Source organism: Mus musculus, chromosome 1 (assembly GCF_000001635.26).
Source record: "Mus musculus strain C57BL/6J chromosome 1, GRCm38.p6 C57BL/6J".
Taxonomy (NCBI): domain Eukaryota; kingdom Metazoa; phylum Chordata; class Mammalia; order Rodentia; family Muridae; genus Mus; species Mus musculus.
In genome coordinates, this window is record NC_000067.6 from 106339185 (window position 1) to 106361709 (window position 22525).

The following is a 22525-nucleotide window of genomic DNA, read 5'->3' on the forward strand; positions in this document are numbered from 1 at the left end:
GCTGGTTTGTATTGCAGTTAGCATATTTCCCCATGTATGCTTTTGCAAGTTGAGGAGATGGGTAGTAATTCCCATTTGAATAGAAGCTTAAGGTCCCTATTTGTGATCTCCGCTCCCCTGCCCATTGTTACCCTCTGCCTTGTCTTTATGAATTTTTGCAGCATTACAGTGATATGATCTTAATGAACTTGTGTGTTGATAGTGAAGTTCAAAACTGTCTACTTTTCTGTATAATTGTAATGTTCTTCTTCTTAGCTTGCAGACGTTTCTGCTGGATGGAAATTTTCTCCAGTCCCTTCCTGCTGAACTGGAGAGCATGCACCAGCTCAGCTATCTGGGTCTTTCCTTTAATGAATTCACTGACATTCCAGAGGTATTGGAGAAGCTGACTGCTGTGGATAAGCTGTGTATGGCTGGGAACTGTGTGGAGACCCTCAGACTACAGGCCTTAAGAAGAATGCCTCATATTAAACATGTGGACCTAAGGTAACCCCTTTTCAGAAGTAGATCATGCTTGAGTGACTGGCTGTACTGTGGGGTGAGTTAGCCACAGAGTCTGGGTGGTACTAGTACCAGAGGAAAGCAATGACTAATTATGAGGTTTGGTCTTCCCTGAAGCTTGCTTTGAAAGGAATCCCACTGCTGACTGACTGTCTCACCTTGGTTTTGTAAGCTTGAACCCAGTTTGAATTTGCATGAATCTGTAGAAACACTGGAGTAGAAAACTGTTTATATGAACTGGAAGTCATCAAGCACACAGTGGACATTGTTCTTAGTCTTTCTTAGCCTTACCTGAGCCATGTGATACTGCAGAGCATCTCTTGTTTTGTTGTTGTTGGTTTGTTTTTGTTTTGTTTCTTTTCTTTTCTTTCTTGACTTCCTTAATTTAATGTACCCATTAAGTTAAATTGGTTTAAATTTCTCCTATATTCGTTCATGTGACTCTGAGCTTAGCTTCTCATTCTTCACAAAAATATAAATTCTATAATCTCCTGTTAGGTTCAAATTTAGCTGCCCCCCTCAACTTTGATCCCTTGTAAAAGCAGAGAGCACATTAAAACCCAACAAGAATCTTCTGGCTTAGTCGTTATTCTTGGGTAGGTAAGGTCCCATTGATTTTTAATCACAGAGAAACATTATGCAAGGAGGACCTGGTTTTGTATTCCCTTAAAGATTTATTTTATTTTATTTTATTTTATTTGTATAGATGTGGGTGTTTTGCCTGAATACATGTATATACCGTGTGCATGCCTAGTGCCCACTAATATCAGAAGAGGGTATCAAGTCCACTAGAACTGGAGTAATGGACAATTGTGAGCTGCCATGTGGATACTAGGAACCAAATTTCAGTCCTCAAAGGCAAATAAGTGCTTTTAATAATGAGCCATCTCTATGCTTCCAAGGAGAAGCTTTTTTTTAAAAAAAAATTACTTTATTTATTTACGTTCTAGCTGTTGCACCCTCTCCCGGTCCCTCCTCCCACATTTTGTAATCCCATTCCTCTCTTTGTAGACAAAAGTGGCTGCAAACTCACAGTGATCTGCCTGCCTCTGCCTTCCCAGTGCTAAGATTAAAGGGATGGGCTACCATGCCCAACTGCAAAGAGGTGATTTTATTGCATTTCCTTCCTAAAGAAATGTTATATCCTACTTAAACCATCATCTTTTCTTTTACTTGTTCCCCCACATTGACATTCTTTAATCAAATGTCCTCTTCTGTAGCACTAATTGCCCCAGCCCCTGGCATAACTGGTCTCAGTTTTCTCTCTTAGTGGGCTTCTCTCTGTGTATTTTACCTTGGTTAGTGTGTACTCACAGCTTCACCTTCTTGATCATCTTGACTTTAATCATTCCTCCATCTTTTTTTAGCTCTTTGTCTTCTTGAGACCCGTTTCCCTTCAGCTGCCAGCTGGAAAATGTACCCTTGCTTTCCCTTATTTATATGCTCTCCCCTACCAGTGAAGCACAGCCGGAGTTTTTCAGCCCCTAACATACAGGACCTGTGCAAGTGAGGCTGTCTCTGTCTCACATGTGTCTTCCAGCACAGGCTGGGGAGCCATTTCTTTGCTACTTTTCACAGTGAGATAGAAACTCATATTTTAGAAATGTGTAGTAATTTGACATCAGTACTGTATTTAAGCACTTTTTGTATGACAGATTGATTACAGAAAAACACCTGGAGTATTCGATGTACATAGCAAGTCACATGCTATAGGCACTGTGTGCTGGTGTGTACTGTGGTAACTTAGAAAGAAAGCCCCTTGGCATGGCCTGTTAAGTAGTACTCTTATTTATCCTCGATCCTGTGTTAGCATTTAGTAGATACAGCCCTTGATTGATACTTTTAACTGAGCAGTACTTGAGCATAGCCAGCCATGTTACTACTGTAACATGCGTGAAAGTCTCAACGTTCCTGCTTGTGGTTCGGATGCCACAGTACCACTTCCTGTGACTTGCTTTTCTCTTCTTTCTACACCCTCGGGATTCAGATAAGGAGTTTCCTTTTCAATAGCTTCTGCTTTGTTGGGTTCTCTCAAAGCACTGAGCTCTCCTATGGAACACTGCACAGCACTTCATGTTACTGTTCGATAGAGAGGCAGAGGTCATCATCCTTGTCATCTCCATGACCTCAGCCCTTCACAATGTACACAGAACTGGAATGCAGAGATTTCGTTCATGGCAGAATAAGAAGGATGCTTTTCTCATATCACAGATGCTAGTTAGGCAGCTGCTGCTCAAGGATCCCCACCTGGAGCTGGAAGATAATTCTTCAGGCTGCTCTTCCACGCAAGGAGTATCCCCTTTCCTTTCCTTTCTAGGCTTTAAGAGTTCCCATTAAAACACCACTTCTTGTCATGTTCCCACCCATAGAGTGACTTACAAGTGGGTTGCTGCTTGAAATAAAGATGATAATGCCATTATGGTGTTTCAGTGTGATGTGGTAGAGAACATGAAACATTCTTTAAATTCTTTCTGTCCTGTTCTCTCAATGATGAGGCATATGTTTTAGTAATTGTGCACGTTCTGATGCTCTAGTGAGCATTTGGAAATAGGAAAAGTTCTGGGTTAAAGCCAAATTGTGAGTCTTACAACCCAGAACAAGAAAAGAAGAAGCCAAAAACATCCCCTTAGGGACATTTGAAGACATCATGTACTGCTCGTGCTGTTGACAAATCCTTGCGTAGAGCTGTCACTCACCATTGTGTTCCAGTCAGTGGCTCTATTACTTGTCTCTTAACAGTTCTGATACATAGCAGAGAAGTCTCAGGCTCCATCCATAATACCAGTGCTCCTGATCCAGTGCACAAGCTCAGTGCCTTCTCAACTCGGGAGATGCTGTTTCTTTCCAAAGGAGGTGTGGCCTACCTTGGTACCAACAGATGACATTATCATCTATTTTCTTAAAGTGGAAACTAAATTTATATTTGCTGTATTGTTTCATATCTTTCTCATATTGATCCACTGCTACTTGTCTCTCGCACCTCAGCTATCACTGCTTCATTCAGTTAACCAACTAGTTATCAGGGCGAAAGATTCTTTGTTATGTTTCCATCTATTCTAAATTGTTGTTTCCCAGTAATGCCTTTCATTTTGTGATTTCTCAATGACTTCTGGATGCCAGTGCTCACTGTCTTCTGTCCTTTGCTCTTTGACTAGTGTTCCATGGATGGAGATAAGTTTGCCTACCATCCGTGATCCTGAGAATCAAGCATCCCTGCATCTCCATTCCATCTTGGTGCTCCTGTTCAGTATGTGGCTGGAAGTCATCGTCCTTGACTTTGTTCTTTGTGATTGCCCATGTACACTGGCTTCCTTTCGGGAGTTGCGGTGTCTTAGGTGGTTCTGGGCCTGTTTCTGGTACTCTTTCAGTATTCTGTCTGTACTTTCTCAACCTTGTTTTTTGGAAGGCAGTGCATTAAGTAGATATTTTTTCTTCTCTTGAAGTGAATTAAATAAAGTCAGTATACTTTTTCCTCTTCAGTCTTTATGGCCTAAGTTGTGTTTCGAAATATCCTAAAGACTCAGGCCTCTTAAAATTGTAGCTGAAAATAGCTAGTGAATGTTGCCAGTTAAACAAGGCCAGATGCATGGGGACTCTGATGCACTAGGACGTGAGTCCTGCTTCATCACTGTACACTATCTGGATTAGTATTGTAGTTACGTACCTTATATTTGTATCCTTTCTCCTTAAGACTGAACATACTCAGAAAGCTTATGGCAGATGAGGTGGACTTTGTGCAACATGTCACTCAGCTTGACCTGCGAGACAATAAGCTTGGTGATCTAGATGCTATGATCTTCAACAACATAGAAGTTCTGCACTGTGAGAGGAATCAGCTGGTGACATTGAACGTTTGTGGCTATTTCCTAAAGGCACTCTATGCTTCTTCTAATGGTAAGTAGCATACTACACCAGCTGGTCTGTTACCCATCACCGTCATCCCTGCCTTACTGACACTCATCTTTCCTCATCTCTAAAATAAATGTCAAATCCTTTCCAGATAAAAGGCATAAAAGAAGAATGTTGGCTTGGTATTTATTCAACACAAAAGGGAAAATTTTATTGTTCTATCTTGTTTTTTATATCATGTTAAATTGTTCCCACTGGTCATTTGTGTCTTCTGCTTAAAGTAAGGGGCAAAGTAAAATGTTCCACGGGCTACTTGATTAAATACTGGGTGGAGGGTGGGAACAAAATCCACTGTAGGCTCCATTCCGAACCTGCAGTTTCATGTTTTATTGACAGTGGGATTACTTGGAGATAAACCTGAACTAAGTGCCCACTAGAATATCGTAGTCGCAAGATTGTTAGCTATTTAATAAGACTGCTTATTTGGTGGTCATTTATTAATCATGGAGCTATGGTGTGGAGCCCGGTAGTGAAACTCTGAACACAGTGTAATAATTCATAAGGATGTGGGCGAGACCCTTAGGAACAGGGCATGCGATCATGATGCTTTCATCATAAGGATGTAGGCGAGACCCTTAGGAACAGGGCATGTGATCAGGATGCTTTCACATGTGACATGAGAGACCCTTAGGAACAGGGCATGTGATCATGATGCTTTCACATGTGACATGAGAGAGTGCACTAGGCGAGACACACTGAAGAGAGAGTGCAAAAGAATGCACAACAGCACCTGTCCAAGTTTCTAAGACGAACTTCACGTGAGCTAAGTGGGAGGTGAAGAGAGCTCGTACTGAAAGTTCTTCTGTAAGCCTCTCACAGTTAGAACTAGAGTGAGCAACTAGATAAGGGGTGAAGTTATGAATTAAGAGAGCAGGACTTTCAGAAACTGTGCCCAACGAACAGAGCTCTAGCTAACAGTGGTGTCACATTCATAAATCAGAAGACTTTGTGATTTGATTAGCAGAACTCATTTATGACTCTTCAGTATGCTGCTTCAGTTGTGAGGTACCCAAAAACAAGGATCGTTTGAGTGACCTTTCAGGTACAGTGTAGCACACATAACACCAAGAAACCCCATAAACTAATAGGAACAGAGAATGAATGTCTTACAATTGCTTAGAAGATGTCTCTGCTCTCCTGCAGGTGTAGAGTTACAGAAGAAAATGCGCTGTACTTCCTAAACTAGAGGAGAGCAAAAGAACAGTGCTGTTCTACATGCAGAGAGTCATGTGAATGTAGTAATGTATTTGTGTTTTCCCTCCTAGAACTTGCTCAACTTGATGTCTACCCAGTTCCGAATTATCTCTCTTACATGGATGTCTCAAGGTAAGAAGACAGCATCCCATAGAAATGTTGCCTCTTCTATCCAAACCTGTGCCTAAGATCTTTTAATAGACTTTGAAGGAAACTCAGTGCCTCATCCAAGCTTAGCAAACCCCTACCACCGAGGAAGAGCCCCCAGCTCTAGAATCAATTTAGACCTTAGATTGAGCCTAGAAGATTGGAGACTAAGGTGGCAGACTAAGGTGACGTGAAGGTCCAGTCATTCTTATGTATATTAACTGCGCCTTGTGTTTTTCTCTGAGATTCTTTGTCACGTTGTCCACATCGACCTGCCAAGACCTCTGGAAGTTGCTGGGCTCTTAGCTTGTTTTAGGTAGGCAGACCCTCAGACTTTTAAGTAGCTTTACTTTTGCAATGGTTCTTATCTATTGCAGTGCCTAAAAATAAAAAGATAGATTTTTCTCCCCCGATGACATAAAGGCATGACTGTGACTACAGCATGCATTTATACAAGTGAAACTTCACTAATTTTAATACAGTAAAATTGAAACTCAATTTAAGGAAATACCCAAAATTTCAGAACACATGGGGCTCTGGGACTCTGAAGATGCCAGCTCTTAAGACATGTGAGGGTGTGAGCTACAGTGTTTTTGAGTCATCATCCTTTTGGATCCCACTGGCACTGTGAGTTGTAAGGTACACACGTTTACTTTTCATTGTAAAAGTACACACATTTAGCTATTTTAATAATAAGCACCTTTTCAGTTTTTAACTATTGTAAGAATTATTCCAATTGTAACTTATTATAATGTAGACATAAAGTTCTTTGAATTGTTTAATGAAGTTTCAAAAAAATTTCTACAGTTTTATTTAACTTAAATTTAGACATTCCTTAAGTTCTTTGGGTTTTGTTGTTTTTGTTGTTATTGTTTGGGTTTGTTGTTGTTGTTGTTGTTGTTGTTGTTGTTTTGTCCCACCTCCCTCTTACCAACCCTGGATATAACTTTTCAATTCTTAAATGAAAACAGTATTGTACACATAGGTACAAATAAATACCTTGTATAAATTTATTTCAGAGAGCTGTTTATAGAGTGCACCTATTTCCATTTAACTTACTGAATGTAATAGGCAAATGGCACCGACTGAAATCAGAACCCTGAATATTGTTCATCTTCCTTTGTAAATCTCATGTCTGGATCTTCCTCATGTGCACTACTTATGTACACTACTTCCTAGGGTGCCAAGAAAAGTCTTTAGTAGGGACCTTAGAGCTCTTCAGCACAGAGTTCTATACAGTTTTACCGTTTATAGTTTTAATATTCATATGCTACAGTTGCATCAATAAAGGATTTTTTCCATTTCCCTCTCTTGTTAATCTGTTTTCATAAGTCAACTATTACTAAATAAATCAACTTTTGGAGCACAACACTGCCCAAGTAACCACATCAGATAATTAATTCTACAACATACCTGGCCATACATTGTGTCACTCTCCTTCCCCATAGCTGCATTTTCATGGACATGTAGATTTGGGGATTATTTTAATGCCAATTATAAAATGTACATTTGAAAATAAAAATTTGTTAGTTGATCGCTTTTGTTAACTGGATCACTGTGTATTTTCCCAATGGTAGTCCCCTTTCTGAGTCTGCAGTGGTCTCAAAAGACGTTTTAACATCTGAGAGGTAGAAGGTTTTTAGATGTTAAAGATGATGAAGATGGCATATCTGTGTTAGCTTTTATTTTTTTTCTATTATAATAATTCATCTTGGTTTTAAAATACAATAAATGCATATATCCTTTGACCTGGCTCATTGTAGTTTGGCATTTCTCTTAAAGTTTTATTTTTCTGTAGTTGTTTGGAGCTTAGAAGTACATCTGAAATGTAAATAAAGAAAATATCTAATAGAAAAAGAAGAAGAAGAAGTAGTACATTTGAGGGGCTGGAGAGCTGGCGCCTAGTGAAGAGTATATAGTGAAGAGTTCTTGCAGAGAACTGTAGTTCGCTCCCAGCACCTACACCAGTGGCTCACTCCTGCCTGCAGCTCCAGCTCCAGGGCATCCTCTGCCCTCTTCTGGCCCCAGTGTGTACCTGCATGAATGTGTACATAGACACAGACACATATACATTAAAGAAAAAATTAAACTACATATTTAAGGCCAGATTTAATTTTTAAAATATTAATGTTTATGTTCTTATCTTTAGAAACTGCCTAGAAAGTGTGCCTGAGTGGGTATGTGAAAGCCGGAAATTAGAAGTTTTGGATATTGGCCATAATCAAATATGTGAACTTCCTGCCCGGTAAGCAATTCAGATCAAATGAAAGGATACAAAATTATAGATGATCGGTAATACTATGCTGATTCAGTTTTTATCTTATTAGCATATTGTTTTGAACTCGAAGAGACTCTGAATTTTAAAATGTATTCGTTGCTTTTTATTCATGTATCATCATAGGATGGAGACTTTTCAGGTTGACATTGCAAATCTGTACCAGGCAGTGGTGTTGATTGGAAAATAATAAATAAACCACAATAAATGTTAAGACACTTAGCAAGCAATATAAATGGTTTACCTCTGGGATCTTAATTCTTTCAGAATCTCTACTTCTGTCTCTTGACAGCATGTCTACCTTACCCTAGACAATTTTTGTTTTCCTAAGGATATAATTTTGTTGGTGGTGAGATATTAGGCAAGTAGATATTGTTAGATCACTAAACCTTGAAACTGAAAGCTACATTATCTTTTTCTCTTTGAATTCAAAATTGGATCAGGAAATCTACAAGTTTTGCTTTCTTTCTCACCATTAACATTTACCTATTTTCATAATTGGTATTTCTTATAGTGTTGAGGAGTGTGAATGTGAACCAGTGCACATGTGGAGGCCGGAGGACTGCCTGGGGGAGGGGTTCAGTTCTCAGTCTGCCTCGGAGAAAGAAGTCGGGTCTTTTGTACATGCTGATGGTGTATCAGGCTAGCTGGCCCTTGCACTTTTGGGGACCTTATTTTACCCATGGAAGCACAAGGACTTCCTACACAAGTGCCACCATTTTTGTCCTTTACATGATGTGGGGATCTAAATGCCAGTTGCCAGGCCCCACCATGAGAGTTCTACCCACTGCCACCTCCCCAGGACATTATGATCTGTGCTTTATTAACAAGATTTTAAAGCTGCTATGTGATGATCTGCAGCATCCATAGAAAAAGATAAAACTCTTCCAGGAGAATAATTGTGACCAGCCAGTTAGTAAGCAAAAGGGGAAGTCTTTCCCAGACTTCTGTCATGAAGAATTTCTTCTGTGATGAATGTAGTGTTCACCTCAGTGCTCCTATGCTAACATGGGAGACTTGCCATTTGAAGTGGGGCTCTTCTGACCACAGCACTCATTGTTAATTTCAAGTAGTAATTAAGCTTAGCTGATGGTCAGTTGCTTCCAAAATTTAAAGTTCAGTTATTTCAACATTTTTAGCCAATCATAGGACAGAGAAAAGTTGTTTCTATCAATGTACAAGCAAAAATGTCAATGTAAATATGATAGAAATAACCTTTATTTGATCTTTACTAAAGTCTTCTTTTAGTTGACTCTTAAAAGTATGGGAAGGGTCTAGAAGGAAGGTTCTATCACTGAAGTGCCTTTCACACAAAAATAAGGACATGGGTTTGGATTCTCAGTGCCCACATAAAAAAGCCAGCTGTGGTTGCATGTATCTAACCCTAGCACTGGGAATCTACCACAGGCAGGGCCCTATGGTGCAGTGGCCAGTCAGTTTTAGTCAGTTGGTAGTCTGTTTCAGTAGGAGACCCTGCCTCAAAAAATAAAGGATGATTGAGGAAGATAGCCAGTGCTGACTTCTGTCATCTGTGTACATGTACACACACACACACACACACACACACACACACACACACACACACACAGCATCTGAGATGTACCTATTTCTAATGGAGAACTAAAAAGATAGAGAGATACTGAAAGTGAAATATTAGTAATAATAGTACTAAAAGCATTTTAGATATAGTCATACAATAAGAATTGTCTCATTTTACTTTTTAATGTTGCACCAAGAGAGTTTACAGCAAGAGCATACTTAGCTCTTGCTATGTTGTAATAAAATGCACCCAAGTTATATTTCAGTCAGTGACACGATAAATTTTTTTGTTCTTCAGCCATCATAATACCCATATGTCTTATCCATTTAAAAATGTTTTCTGGCCCAGAGTATTAGTTAATTGGGCATTTAATTAATGCCCATGCAGTAGTCATCACTAGAGACAGACAGACACAGCCTATGCCCAGTGCTTTTAGAAGAGGAACACGGAAAAAAGACTGGCCACAGATAGGAAAGAAAATTGTTGGAAAATGTTACCATTGTCTTTTTTGCTATTCCTCTGTGTTGTGTTTCACTCCTGTTATTCCTCAGTCTAACAGGCAGCGCGTCTGTAACTAAATGTGCTTTCACTTTAGTACAAAAGGATAGTATTTTAGCTAAGACTATTTTTTTGCATTTTCCCAAAGCTAATCTTTGGTTCTGCACCAGTATAGGCTTTTTGGTGATCTAAACAAATGCTTATTCAAAACAAATGCCAAATGTTATATTATCATAGAATTCAGTGTTTTATATTTTTTAATGCAGAACAAAACCAATCCCCATTGCTTCCTCCCTCTCTGTTCTTAGCTGTAGATTTGGGTGATCCAGTTGGCGGTATAGCGTTCATGTAAAAGTGATTCATTAGAATTGATTCGATATTTAAACTTTGTGTCTCTAAGGAAGGTATATAAGTTTAACAAAACTAGTTATTTATTAATGAAAATATGTTACTAGAGAAGTAATATTTTAATGTGTAGATAATATCCACAAGGATCGGCCTGAATCTAGTTAGCATTTGATAGACTAATGCTGCAGTTAATTGAACCCCACCCATTCTGTTCTCTGTAGAATAAAACTGTGAACCTCTTAATCTTACAGGCAATGGGGAGAGAAAAGGGGAAGACTAAATTATAAGTACAAATGAAGTAAAATGTAACGTTTTCTCAGTTATATTTATGAAAGCTTCATGCTCTGAAGCGTTTGTTTACTGTTTATCTTCTCTGAAAAGATTGCTCAGAAGTGTTTGGACAGGACATTAGCCTGTGGGTCTCAGAGAAGCATACAGCCTTGTAAAGCTCACCTTCTTTACAAGGTTAGACAAAGCTCTCTAGTGTAGTGTCTCTTTCTATGAAACAAATATAGAAAGTACTGAAATACAAGTAGCTCCAAGTCTATATTAAAATAAACCTGCTAAAGCTGGAGAGATAGACTTCAGCAGCTTGGAGCCCTGGCAGCTCCTACCTAAGACTGAGTTCAATTATCAGCACTCAACTGTGCTTCACAACCATCCATAACTCTGGTTTTAGGAAATTAGATACCCTCTTCAGACAGCCACAGGCACCAGGCACCCATGTGGTATACATACATACATGCAGGGAGAAAACTTGTATACATTAACTAAAATAAATACATCTAATAAAAGGTTAAAATGAACTTGTTGGCCTGCACGGAATTATATAATATGTGGAATGATAGTTACTTAAGTCTTTCTCTGTTTTAATCCTCATCCTAAATTAGCTTTATATAAATAGTTGCCTTCTCCTTTTGTCCATTTTCATACAGCCTGTTTTGTAATAGTAGTCTCCGGAAATTGCTAGCAGGACACAACCGGTTGGCAAGGCTTCCTGAAAGGCTGGAGAGAACTTCTGTGGAGGTCTTGGATGTCCAGCACAACCAGATCACTGAGCTCCCACCAAACCTCCTCATGAAGGCTGACAGGTAAAGTGTTCCCTGTCTTCAGTGTCACCTCAGCCTGTGCACAGGGCTGTCACTAAGAAGTTCATCACCTATGATCTGAGCTCATTGGTAGGAACTTCTCTCTCTCCTAGGTGAGTGAATACATGGCCTAACTAGCCACCTTTCTACCATTTTGTATGGAATGGAGAAAGCAGCATACCTTATATCTAATTTCACCATTCTTTACAGAAAGGTATTTTGCACTGTGGTTAAATATGCATCATGGGAATGAGATGTGAACTCTTACACTGCTCCTTAGACATGAATTGTGCAGGCCTTTTAAGGCTTAGCTTAATTATCTGATTGTCTTCATTTTATTTTCTGTTGCCATGGTAAAGAACCCTGACAAAAGAAATGTAAGGAAGAAAGGGTTTAATTGCCTCACAATTCCAAGACACAATCCCTTTATTGTTTGGGAAGTTAAGGCAGCAGGAACTTGAAACTGCTGGTCATATCACATGCATAGTCGGGTGCTTAGAATAGTGAATTAATGTGCTCATGTTAATGTTCAACTCATACGCAATCCTCTACTCTTACATAATCCAGGAATCTACCCAGGGAATGGTGCCACCCACAGTGGGTGGCTGGGTGTTCCCAGTAATTGAAAATTTAACTTTAGTTTTTTAAGGTGCTAGAAATAGAACCCAGGGCCTGATGTATCCTGGGTTATAGACAAATATTTTACCACTGAGCTACTTCCCCAGCTTCCAGTCAAATTTTAGTAAATTAAATTTTGATCAGTTTTCCTAAATAACTTGTATCTAAGAATTTGAAGAAGTTGATTTGACATGAGGGATTAATTTAAATATTAAGTGAAATTCTAATTTCTTTTTGAAATTCAGTAAACATTTAAATACTTGGAGGTTGAGAGAAAACCCAGAGTAGGCAGGTTGTAAATCTTGGCAGCTGCTGTGAGGAGGGAGAAAGGTGGGTCTGCATCATGTCAGCAGTAGAGGTCTGCAAGCACTGTAAACTGAAGCCCCGGCTGTCAGGGAAACACCCAAGTGAGGATTGGGGCTTTCCAGGAAGCAGCCTTGACATAGACTTCTTGTGCCTGGTTTCAGTTGTGATTTGTTTTTTTCGATGGTTCAGCCACTGTGCTTTATGCTGTAGGACATTGAAAATGACTGACTGTAGATGTACCACCAAGTTGCTTCAACTCTAATGCACAGCTTGTAAACAAAACTGTACAGTGAACATAATAGAAGTGATTTAAGAGGTAGAAAAGACAGATGAAAAAAGACAGGGACAGCCTGGCATATTGGTATGAGGAAGAACACTTAAGTGTTGTATGATGAAATGAATTTACTATTTGTGTTTAACAGGTAACTACAGGTATTACTGAAACCACCTGAATTACTTTCAGCTTGCTCTGTAATTCAAATCTTAGCAATAGTTTTCACAAAATACCTTTTGTGATAATAAACTGTTTCCAGCTTTAGGTTAGGTCTTATAACTGAGCAATAGCATGGGTTGATCTGCTTTCCCTGTTAGCAGCAAGGTTTTTGGTATCCAGAGAAGGGAATCTACTTTCAATTAGGTGACATCCAGTAAAGTGTCCATGCCTCCCCTGGAGCTGGGGCTACATCTTATTAGCATTCTTATGACTTGATCACCAGGTTATGAATTTAAGTTTTCTGTTCACTTTTGAGTTTTATTGCTTAGTTCATACTCTATACTTGAATTAAAATGTCACACTATAAATATTATGTTCACTTATGACAATTAAAATAAATATGTATTTTAAAATAAATATAAGCTCGTAACTCAAAGTTGTAGATGGATGTGAAATTTGATGGACCATATATTGTTAAGAAATTGACTTTGATGGCCAGGCAGTGATGGTGCACACCTTTAATCCCAGCACTTGGAAGGCAGAGGCAGGCAGATTCTGAGTTCGAGGCCAGCCTGGTCTACAGAGTGAGTTCCAGGACAGTCAGGGCTACACAGAGAAAACTCTGTCTCAAAAAAAAGAAAAGAAAAGAAAAGAAAAGAAAAGAAAAGAAAAGAAAAGAAAAGAAAAGAAAAGAAAAGAAAAGAAATTGACTTTGATTTTTGCATCTTGAGAGAAGGCAGAATTTGGTTCTATTGGGTAAACTGGTAAATATTAATCCTCATCTTGCTGAATATCTTTGCTGAGAGTTCTCATGATGGAAACACCAAAGGAGTTTCAGATACATATCTGTCACCAGCAGATGGTCGGAGGAAGGCTAGGTAATTTCCCATGCATCACCAGAGTGCATGAGTCACAGCCAGAGGTACTTCTATCCTTCTGCTCTTTCTTGGAATCTTGGCAGTGAGTGATTCCCTGTCCACCTAGCATCCTCATGCACATTTGATGGCCAGATAGCTTCTCTTGATGGAGTTAGTCCAACTAAGAAAACTGGAACAGATGCTTTCAAAGGAAAGTTGCAATGGATGCTTTTAAATGAAAGTTGCACAGATCCCAGTACTCGTGGGACCCAGATCTATTTTTATACCTGGTTGGAGTAGCAGAGGGATGCTCAGAGGTGGGAGATGGGCTGGGGACATCCATGTGCCAATAAGGCTCATGGTGTTTTTCTTGTGCTCATTAACTATCCCTAGAGTATTAGTCACACCATAAACCATAAGCTTGAGTGACTCAGAAAGAATATTTCTAAATATCAAAGGAGCTAAAAGAGAACAGAAAATCAGAGGAGAGTGATCAATTGACCATGACAACTGGTGCCTTTTGGCAAAGGCAGATATTTCTGGCATTTTGAAAAGCTGTGAGCTATCTTTGAAGATGTGATGTTTTGAGAGATGTGGTAGATTAAAAGTGTTTCTAAAAGTATGTCTTCAGAAGCCTGTAGAGAACTTGCAGATTCCTGGCTTTTATCTCCATTCTTCAGACTTAGATGTTAGAGAAAGAGAGCTGGAATCAGCCTGTTTAACAAGGCCAGCATCGTAATTCTAATGTGTAAGGTCTACCAAACACTGAAAGCTCAAGGTGACCATGGGAGGTTCTGCTGACAGATTCCTTAAAAAAAAAAAAAAAAGACTTATCCACAGAAATTGAGTTTCCTTAGGATAGGGCATATACTTTATCTCTTATGTTTTTCAGATATTTGTACATGATAGCTCTTTGGGGGTATTAGCATCAAAATCAGTTGGCCAGTTTGCTAAAACAGAGAATCAGCTGATGAGATTTAGACTACTACACAGAAAATGTCCAAGATTTTCCTCCATCCTGGGGAAAGAAAGGGCATGGGTGCACTTTAGACGATAGCCAACTCTGTGATTTTCAGAAGGATCATATTCTGATAAGTAATTCGTGGGGTTAGCAGGGATGATCCAGAAGGCTTTAATCAAGGGTTCTAAATGTTCGTAAGAGTGGCTATGTATAGTGTCCAGAGAGGATCATCAAGACTGCTGTCTGCTCTGCAGGATGCGCTGGTGGCCTTTGTCACCCACTCTCTAGAACCCTCACAGCAGATGAGCTGGGCCATTTGATCTGCTGCTGGTGCTTACAGGGGTCACCTGTTCTTAGGGAACCACAAGAATGCATTAGGATGGGAGGTGTGCACAGCTGTGAATTCCACACTAGACAGAACCCTTGCAGTTAGATTCTGCGTCTACTCCTGACTCACTTATGGAGAGTAGCTGAGGGTTAAAGCTGAGGTGCTGCTCCTCTGAGAGCCCACTGGGTAATGGAAGCACATGCATGCTGTGAGCTGCTGACCTAGAGCAGATGTATGGGGAACATTGCTCTTTTAGCTGCCTCCAAGTGACAGATTCTCCAATCTTAACTCAAAAAGAGGTAAAGCCTAAACAAAAAGAGAAGTAAACATCAGGTTTCAGCAAGCAGCCTCAAATTCCCTTCCACCCATTGCCTGTCAGGCTGCATAGTAACCCAGCACAGGAGACACTCTGCAGGACAACAGAGGAAACTGGCAGCATGGAGGTAAAGTGAGTGCAGTGCAGAGGGAAGGAGTGTAAAGGAATGTTCTGTGAACAGAACACCGGAGGACACAGCATCCATCTGCTTTCAATCCAAACAAAACTCCTTAGGATAGCACATGGTCCCAAAGACTTAGAATCCCATAGACAGGAGAGAGAGGTGGCTCCGTGGTTAGGAGGACCCACTACTCCTGCAGAGGACCTAAGTTTGTTTCCCAGCATCCAGGTTCTGCTTCTCACAGTTGCCTGTAACTCCATCTCTGAGAGGCCTGATGCCTTCTGGCCTCCACAGGCACTGTACTCAGGTGCAACAAGCCTACACACATATGCACATAATTTAAAAATCCCTAAATACTCCCATAAATATCCAGATGCCATGAAAATCAACAGGGAAACGATGAACGTATCCATAGTAACAGTGTCTAAGAAAAATCAAAGAACACACATCCTCCTCTATGTTATCCTGAAGACAAAAATGTAAGGCAACATTCCAAGCTGAATTAAATTATCTGTGAGCATTTGGGAATATTAAAATGAAAAATATTGGGAAGTTAAGAACAAAAATGGACAAATGGGAAGAGTGGTCATTGAATTCCTAAAATGGCAGGCAATAATAGTGATTTTATAAATGAGCAGTATATTACCAGGTAGATAAAGGGTAATACTTTCAAATAAAAGTTCAGAAAGAGGCATTAAAGACAAGCAGAGAAGTAAAAGTGAAATGAAGAAATAAAAGGTTAGAGATAAAGGAGAGTGGGAAATGCACCCAGGAGGAGCAGAATTTGCATATCGAGAGCTTGCAGAACGGAGAAAGGAGTGGGGCAGATTTTTTTCTGACATATAAGCATATTTGACAAGAACTACTGAGTTGGGGCCCTGGATACTCTATATCAACTCTGAGATCTAATAGATTTAGATTCTGAAAAATTAAGCATTACAGAGCTACATTAAAAGGTTGGTTAAAGGGATTTAAGGGGACACATATTTAGATAGTCACCAGACCCCAAAAGTATTAATGCAAAGTAATAATGGAGCAACATTTTCAAAATTGATCAAAGTATGACCTAAGCTTTTTATAGCAGGACAAGCTCTCTTTAAGAATAAACAGAAACTTAGTTATGAAAACTAAATATGCCATAAAGAAGAACTTAAAAGTTAGAGGTAAGTTAATGTGAATGGAAGAGGGATCATAAAAGAGTGGCTTTATGTATAAGTCCTTGAAGAGCAATGATAACAAAACATTCACAGAAGTAGTACTAAAATTGTAATCCAAAGAGTATTTTTGTCAGTACATTGAAAATTTTACAGTAGAAAATCAATAAGCCAGACTGTTAAATGATCGCATAAAAATCCAAAGGGCTAGTTGGAGAAATGACTCAATTGGTAAAGCATCTTCCCATTCAAGCATGGAGACCTGCAGATGGCCAACCCCTGGGGTAGAAAGCCAGGAGTGGTGGCTTATGCCTGTAGCCCAGCTGCTGGGAAGCAGACAGCAGGATTCCTATAGCGTGTCAGACAACGAGTTTAGCTGGATGAGTGAGCTCTTGGTTCAGTGAGAGGCCCTGTCTCAAAAGCTAAGGTGGAAAGTGACTGAGGAAAGCATCCAGTTCAGCATTAACCTCTTGCTATTATTTGCACAGCACACATACACCATTGTTAGGATCTGGGAGCCATTTACTAACAATGTATAGTACGAGGTAACTGTTGGAACAAACCCAGTTTCCTTTTTTAAAAAATCTTATAGAAGAAAATTGTGTGTTTGCATATAATATTATAATAGCTGAGACAAAACATCAAACACGCGTGCGCACACACACACACACATCATTGCATATGGTTGAACTTAAGTCTCCTCACAAGTAAAATTACCCATGTCCCTTAGGTGATAGGTTGGTGAGTAAAATGTTATTGATCTATTTGTGAACTATGAATTGTAAGCCAAAAAGTTTCCATGGAAAGATGCACATTGAGTGATACTTTATTACCCGTATATACACACACCATAATTGAGAAGGCACTGTTTTAGTGGGAAACTATAGGGATACTTCATTACCCTATATATACACACCATAATTCTAAAAGTCATTTTTTAATTTAAGATTTATTTGTTTATGCATGAGTGCATGTATACCTGCATACCAGAAGAGAGCATCAAATAACATTGTAGATGGTTATGAGCCACCATGTGGTTGCTGGGATAGCTCCAGCCCCCTAAAAGCCACTTTTTAGGAACCCCTGGGGTGTTCTTGTTAGGGCTGGTAATGGGACTAGGGTGCCCATTATTTCTATTACTATTCAATGTTACATTAGATATATTAGCCATGAAATTGTACAAGAATTAATTACAGACATAGAACTAGTAATAAAGAGCTAAGTTTTTGTTTGCATAAAATATAGTAGCATACCAGAAAACTCTAGAGTCGCTAATAAATAACTCACTCTTAAGCATTTCGGTTGGGTAGGGTAACAGGATATAAAATTCATATCAAGGAGCTTTATATGTATAAGCAATATAGACAGTATACATCAGTATGTTGATTACAACTCCCCATTTAAAATAACATCAAGAAAGATTGGATGCTTAGAAACAAAGAAATGTTCAAAAATTATATGAAGAAAACACCGAAAACGTCTGAAATTTACAGAAGTAAACCAGGACTGATTTTAACTATAGAGCTGAAAAAACACAAGATGAACTCAAAAGTAAGTCAGGAAGCATGTTGTCTCTGGGACAGATCTAGGAGTAAATGCAAAATGAGAGTAATGAGTTATTCCTAGGAGCATAAGATAAATGCCTGCAGTCTTCATTTGCACAAAATAAAAACTGAGTAAATAAATAGGAAGTCTCCTTACAGTTTAATTCCAAATAGCATAAGTAGAAAGAGTCACACAAATTTTGGCTAACATCATTGAAGAAAATTGTTAAAAGATACTAAGCAAGAGCCAACAAGTTGGGCTTGGCTGGTGAAGGCACTTTGATGCTCAGGATGATGTCCCAAGTGATTCCCGAGACCCACATGGTCAAAGGAGAGAGCTAACACCTGCCAGATGTTTCCTGACTCTACATGGTAGAAAACTGTGAACAGAAACCACCAATACACATAAGAATGGATAAATAAGTAAAATTTAAAGTGAATGTATGATAAGAAATAGGATATTGGCTTAAGATATGAGTCTTAACTGATTTCTCTGTAAATTTAATAACTACCAGGTTGTGGAAAATGGAAGCGTAAGTGGTTATAATTAATAATACCAATTAATCTGAGTTAATGTTGACTATAATATGGCGTTGGCCTTGTGTTCCTTCTAATATGGTACACTGAGAATGGTGCAACCTTTGGTCTCTGCCAAAAATACACAACCTTATTTTCATGATGAGAGACCATGAAGTAATCCACACAGAGTGACATTCTTCATGACCTTATTCTACCAAGGAACCATGTAGCAGCTCATATGTAGCTGCATCCACACACCTGTATGCTAGAGATGAAAAACGAAGAATATGGAGTAACATCCTTGTCTTGCTCACTTTTCTATTACTATGCTAAGACATCATGACCAAAGCAATTTAGAAGAAAGCACTTGATGGTATTTCAAAGTTTCAAAGGGTGATTCCATGACCATCATGGTAGAAAACATGGCAGCAGACAGACAGGCATGGTACTCCAGCAATGGCTGAGAGCTTATACAAGGCAGAAAGAGAGTGAGGGAGAGCTAATTTGGAGTGGTGTAGGCTTTGAAACATCAAAGTTTACCCCTAGTAGCACATCTCCTCCAACAAGACCATGTGTCCTAATCTTTCCCAAACAGTTCCACAAAACAAGGACCAAGTATTCAAATATATGAGCCTAGGAGGCCACCTCAATTTTATGTGATCTTATTCTACTGTTGGTAAACCATGGAGTAACACATATGGAGTAACATTCTGCAAAATGATTATCTGGAACCTTCAAAGGTATCAGTCATTTAAAAGTCAGACTAGTGAGAAGTGAAGAAGAATACATGATTAGAGAAGACAGAGTGGTGTGTTGGCCCTCGTGAGGAGTGCAACGGGATAATTGCTGCACCTAAGATTCAATCTAAAGATGTATCTTCAGTACTATATCAGTGTTAACTAATTTAAGTGTTAACTAATTTAATTAAAATTAACTGTTGTGTTCAACAGCTTGTTAACTGTGTGTTGTTTTGTGTGTTTATTTAAAGTCTTTATTTTCTGAGTCCTTAGACCTTCTCCATAGTGTTGACGTAAGTTTGTAAGACTGAATGTCCTTCACCCTCATTCCTTATTCTCTCATACTAATCCTACACCATCATCCATCGTGATCATGTTTTCAAACTGCTTAGTGGGATATAACATGAGGATAGTGAGCTATAATTAACTCTTAAAATAGTGCCAGGCCTACTGGCTCCTATCAGTGGTCTCAGCATTCAGAAGGATGATACAGAAGAATTTCTAGTTGAAGCCATACTGGGCTGGCTATATAGTGAAATCCTGTCTCAAACAATCCACAATGGTACAAATCACTATATATCACAGAATAAGGCTAAGTGCTGTTGCATGAACTTTGAGTTACACATCATTGCATATGTACAGGCTAACCACGGAAAACATGTGTGCTAAGTAGCCATCATAAGATGTTAGAAAGGCCATGAGAGTATTTGCCTTGTCAAAGTGATGTGAAAAGATAAACAATAATAAGAAATGTGGGTTGTATTGTGTAACACCTTAAAATATGGTACACAGAATTCAAAGAATAACCTAAAAGTAGAGTATTTTTTTCTCTTGGCTATTGGATTAAAATAGAAAACAAGTCCTAGAACTTATCCCAAAGGTTAATTCAAACACACAGTGTCTGATTCCTTGTCTGTTGTAACACTGAACCCTGCACTCCTCTACAAAGATAGGATGTCTGTAAAATTATAGGGTGATGGGCACTTCTGAAAATCAAACAAAACAGGATAACCCAGAATCAGGTGGATTGTGTGCCAAGACAGTAGTAGCCCTAGAGGCAGGAAGTGGCTTTTTGTCTTGCTGTGCCTTCCCTAGTGATCTTGGGAGGGAACCATATCTGTTCCTTGTTATCTGCTAAGAAGAGGTGTCAAGCTCAGAGCCATTGTTTATAAGACTTGAGTTTGAAGTGTCATGCACACAGTCTCCTCACATTGGCCCAGCCATCCCAGCCATCTCTGCTAGACCCCAGCAGCTTTGGAGAAAGGGGCCTGTGAAATCATTCTTGGAAAAGGTTTTAGTCCTGTTTCTAACATCTGAATTCTGGAGAGATGTGTAAGGAGTAATGGGCTGTTGAAACTGGTGACATTCCTGTCTGTGCCACTCATCTCTGTGTGACCATTGTCAAGTGATCTGGTTTTCTCTGCTTCATTTTCTGTCTTCTTTGAAACGAGGTACATCTAGGATAATGAGAACATCCAGGGAGATGGAAAATAGGGACACCCTCTGCTTCCGATAAAGCACCTTATAAATGAAAGCATGGGTAGCATTTTACTGCCTTTTCTTTAATTAGATGATTATGTTGTGAACAGAGCTACATGCTGAAACATCTTTACATTAAACAGTCTTTCATGCTGATATTATAGAAGCTGAAAAGAGGGAAGTTTAAGAATAGTTAGCGCATCACAGTGGCTTAAGGAGTGTAGCTTGTAGTCCAGATTGAACACACAGGGAGGGCTGATGCAGCTTGTCATGAAGTCAGCTATTCACTGCACTGGAGAATCTTACCACTGCAGTCCTTCTCCTGTTCATTCTGGTGGAAGGATGACATCTAGACCATTATTCAGCTCCTGCTACAGTATTCAAATTGAAGAAAGACTATTTTAAGAGAGTGGATATTGCACATAATTTTCCTGAGGTCGTGATAAAATAAAAATTGTGTCAGTCCACATGTTTGGCATTAGCATAGTTGTGCTTTATGTGGTTCAAAACCATCCTTTGGAGCTAACAACCATAGTTCCAGCTAACTTAGCTTCACTTCTTGAAGGAGTATGGCACGAGGTTTCCCCCACTCTTAATTTTCTGTGGAGAGTAGAGAGTTCCATCCAAGCTGGCAATTTCAAGCCGCCAAGGAAAAGTTCTTGGAAATAATTTTCTTCCTCCTATTCAGATTGGAGAGCTATTGAAATCCCGTTTGCAGCTTTATAGATGAGCATTGATGTGTCAGCGGTTTTAGAACAACATTTTCCCTTTTTCCTGGTCTAAAATATGCAAATATTCATGAATTCATTCTCTCTGCAGGCTTTCATGTGTCTTTAACTGCACATTTCCTAGAGAATTGTATTTTAATAGTTGTTATATGGTTTCCCAATTGACCCTACTGCATGATATTTTAAGGGCAATAAAAATAGAATTCTTAAATTTTAATTTATTCTAATTCTGTACAGATTGAATTCTTAACTGATATATTTAAATCAGCTTGTAGAAATGGAACCTAGAAATAAAGAACTTTAATGGGAACTGATTTTCTTCCTAGCTAAGGCCAGTTTGAAAACTGAGTGACCTTTTATTTTCTACTCTGTAACACAGCTATAATTTCCCATGATTACTTGGTTTCTACAGCCCATTTCAACCCTCACCTACCCACCCTTGTTTTCTTTAAAAGTCAACAGAATACATGTTTCTTTAATTTGGGGGAAGCCACTTTTCCTTGAATAAAGAGTAGAGTTGGGTGTGTGTATAAGTGTGGGGAATGTGTGCAGAATTGCATGTTAAATTAGTGTATGAGGACTGAGAGTCACAGTACTCGAAGGGCTTCTAATATAAGCCTTTTAAACTTTTCCAAAATAAAAATAACTGTATCCAACACCCTATATTCTTCCTTCTTTTAATTCCTTTTTCTCAAAATATGCTAGAACAGCCCAGAACTCATATTCAATATTTAATCCAAGATGAGGTTTTAAATATTTTTATTAATTCTTTTTGGTGATTTGATACAATTTTTTTTATTATATTCATTCCCCCTTCTCCAGCGTTTCCCAGATCCCTGAAACTTCCCCTGCTATTCAACTTTGCGTTCTTGTTCTCTTACTCTCAATCCTTCCTTTAATCGGGTGAGTCCAATTTGCGTTTCC

At 39.0% G+C, this 22525-nt stretch overlaps 1 protein-coding gene across 1 annotated transcript in view; it reads left to right on the forward strand.

Annotated features, from left to right (window-relative positions):
• Phlpp1 (PH domain and leucine rich repeat protein phosphatase 1) overlaps positions 1 to 22525 on the forward strand; it is a 222377-nt gene that overhangs the window by 167316 nt on the left and 32536 nt on the right. The window contains exons 6-10 of the mRNA NM_133821.3: positions 256 to 486; positions 4193 to 4395; positions 5676 to 5736; positions 7901 to 7996; positions 11348 to 11503. Coding sequence (NP_598582.3) covers positions 256 to 486; positions 4193 to 4395; positions 5676 to 5736; positions 7901 to 7996; positions 11348 to 11503 — 747 coding nt within the window. The remainder of the gene's footprint in view (positions 1 to 255; positions 487 to 4192; positions 4396 to 5675; positions 5737 to 7900; positions 7997 to 11347; positions 11504 to 22525) is intronic.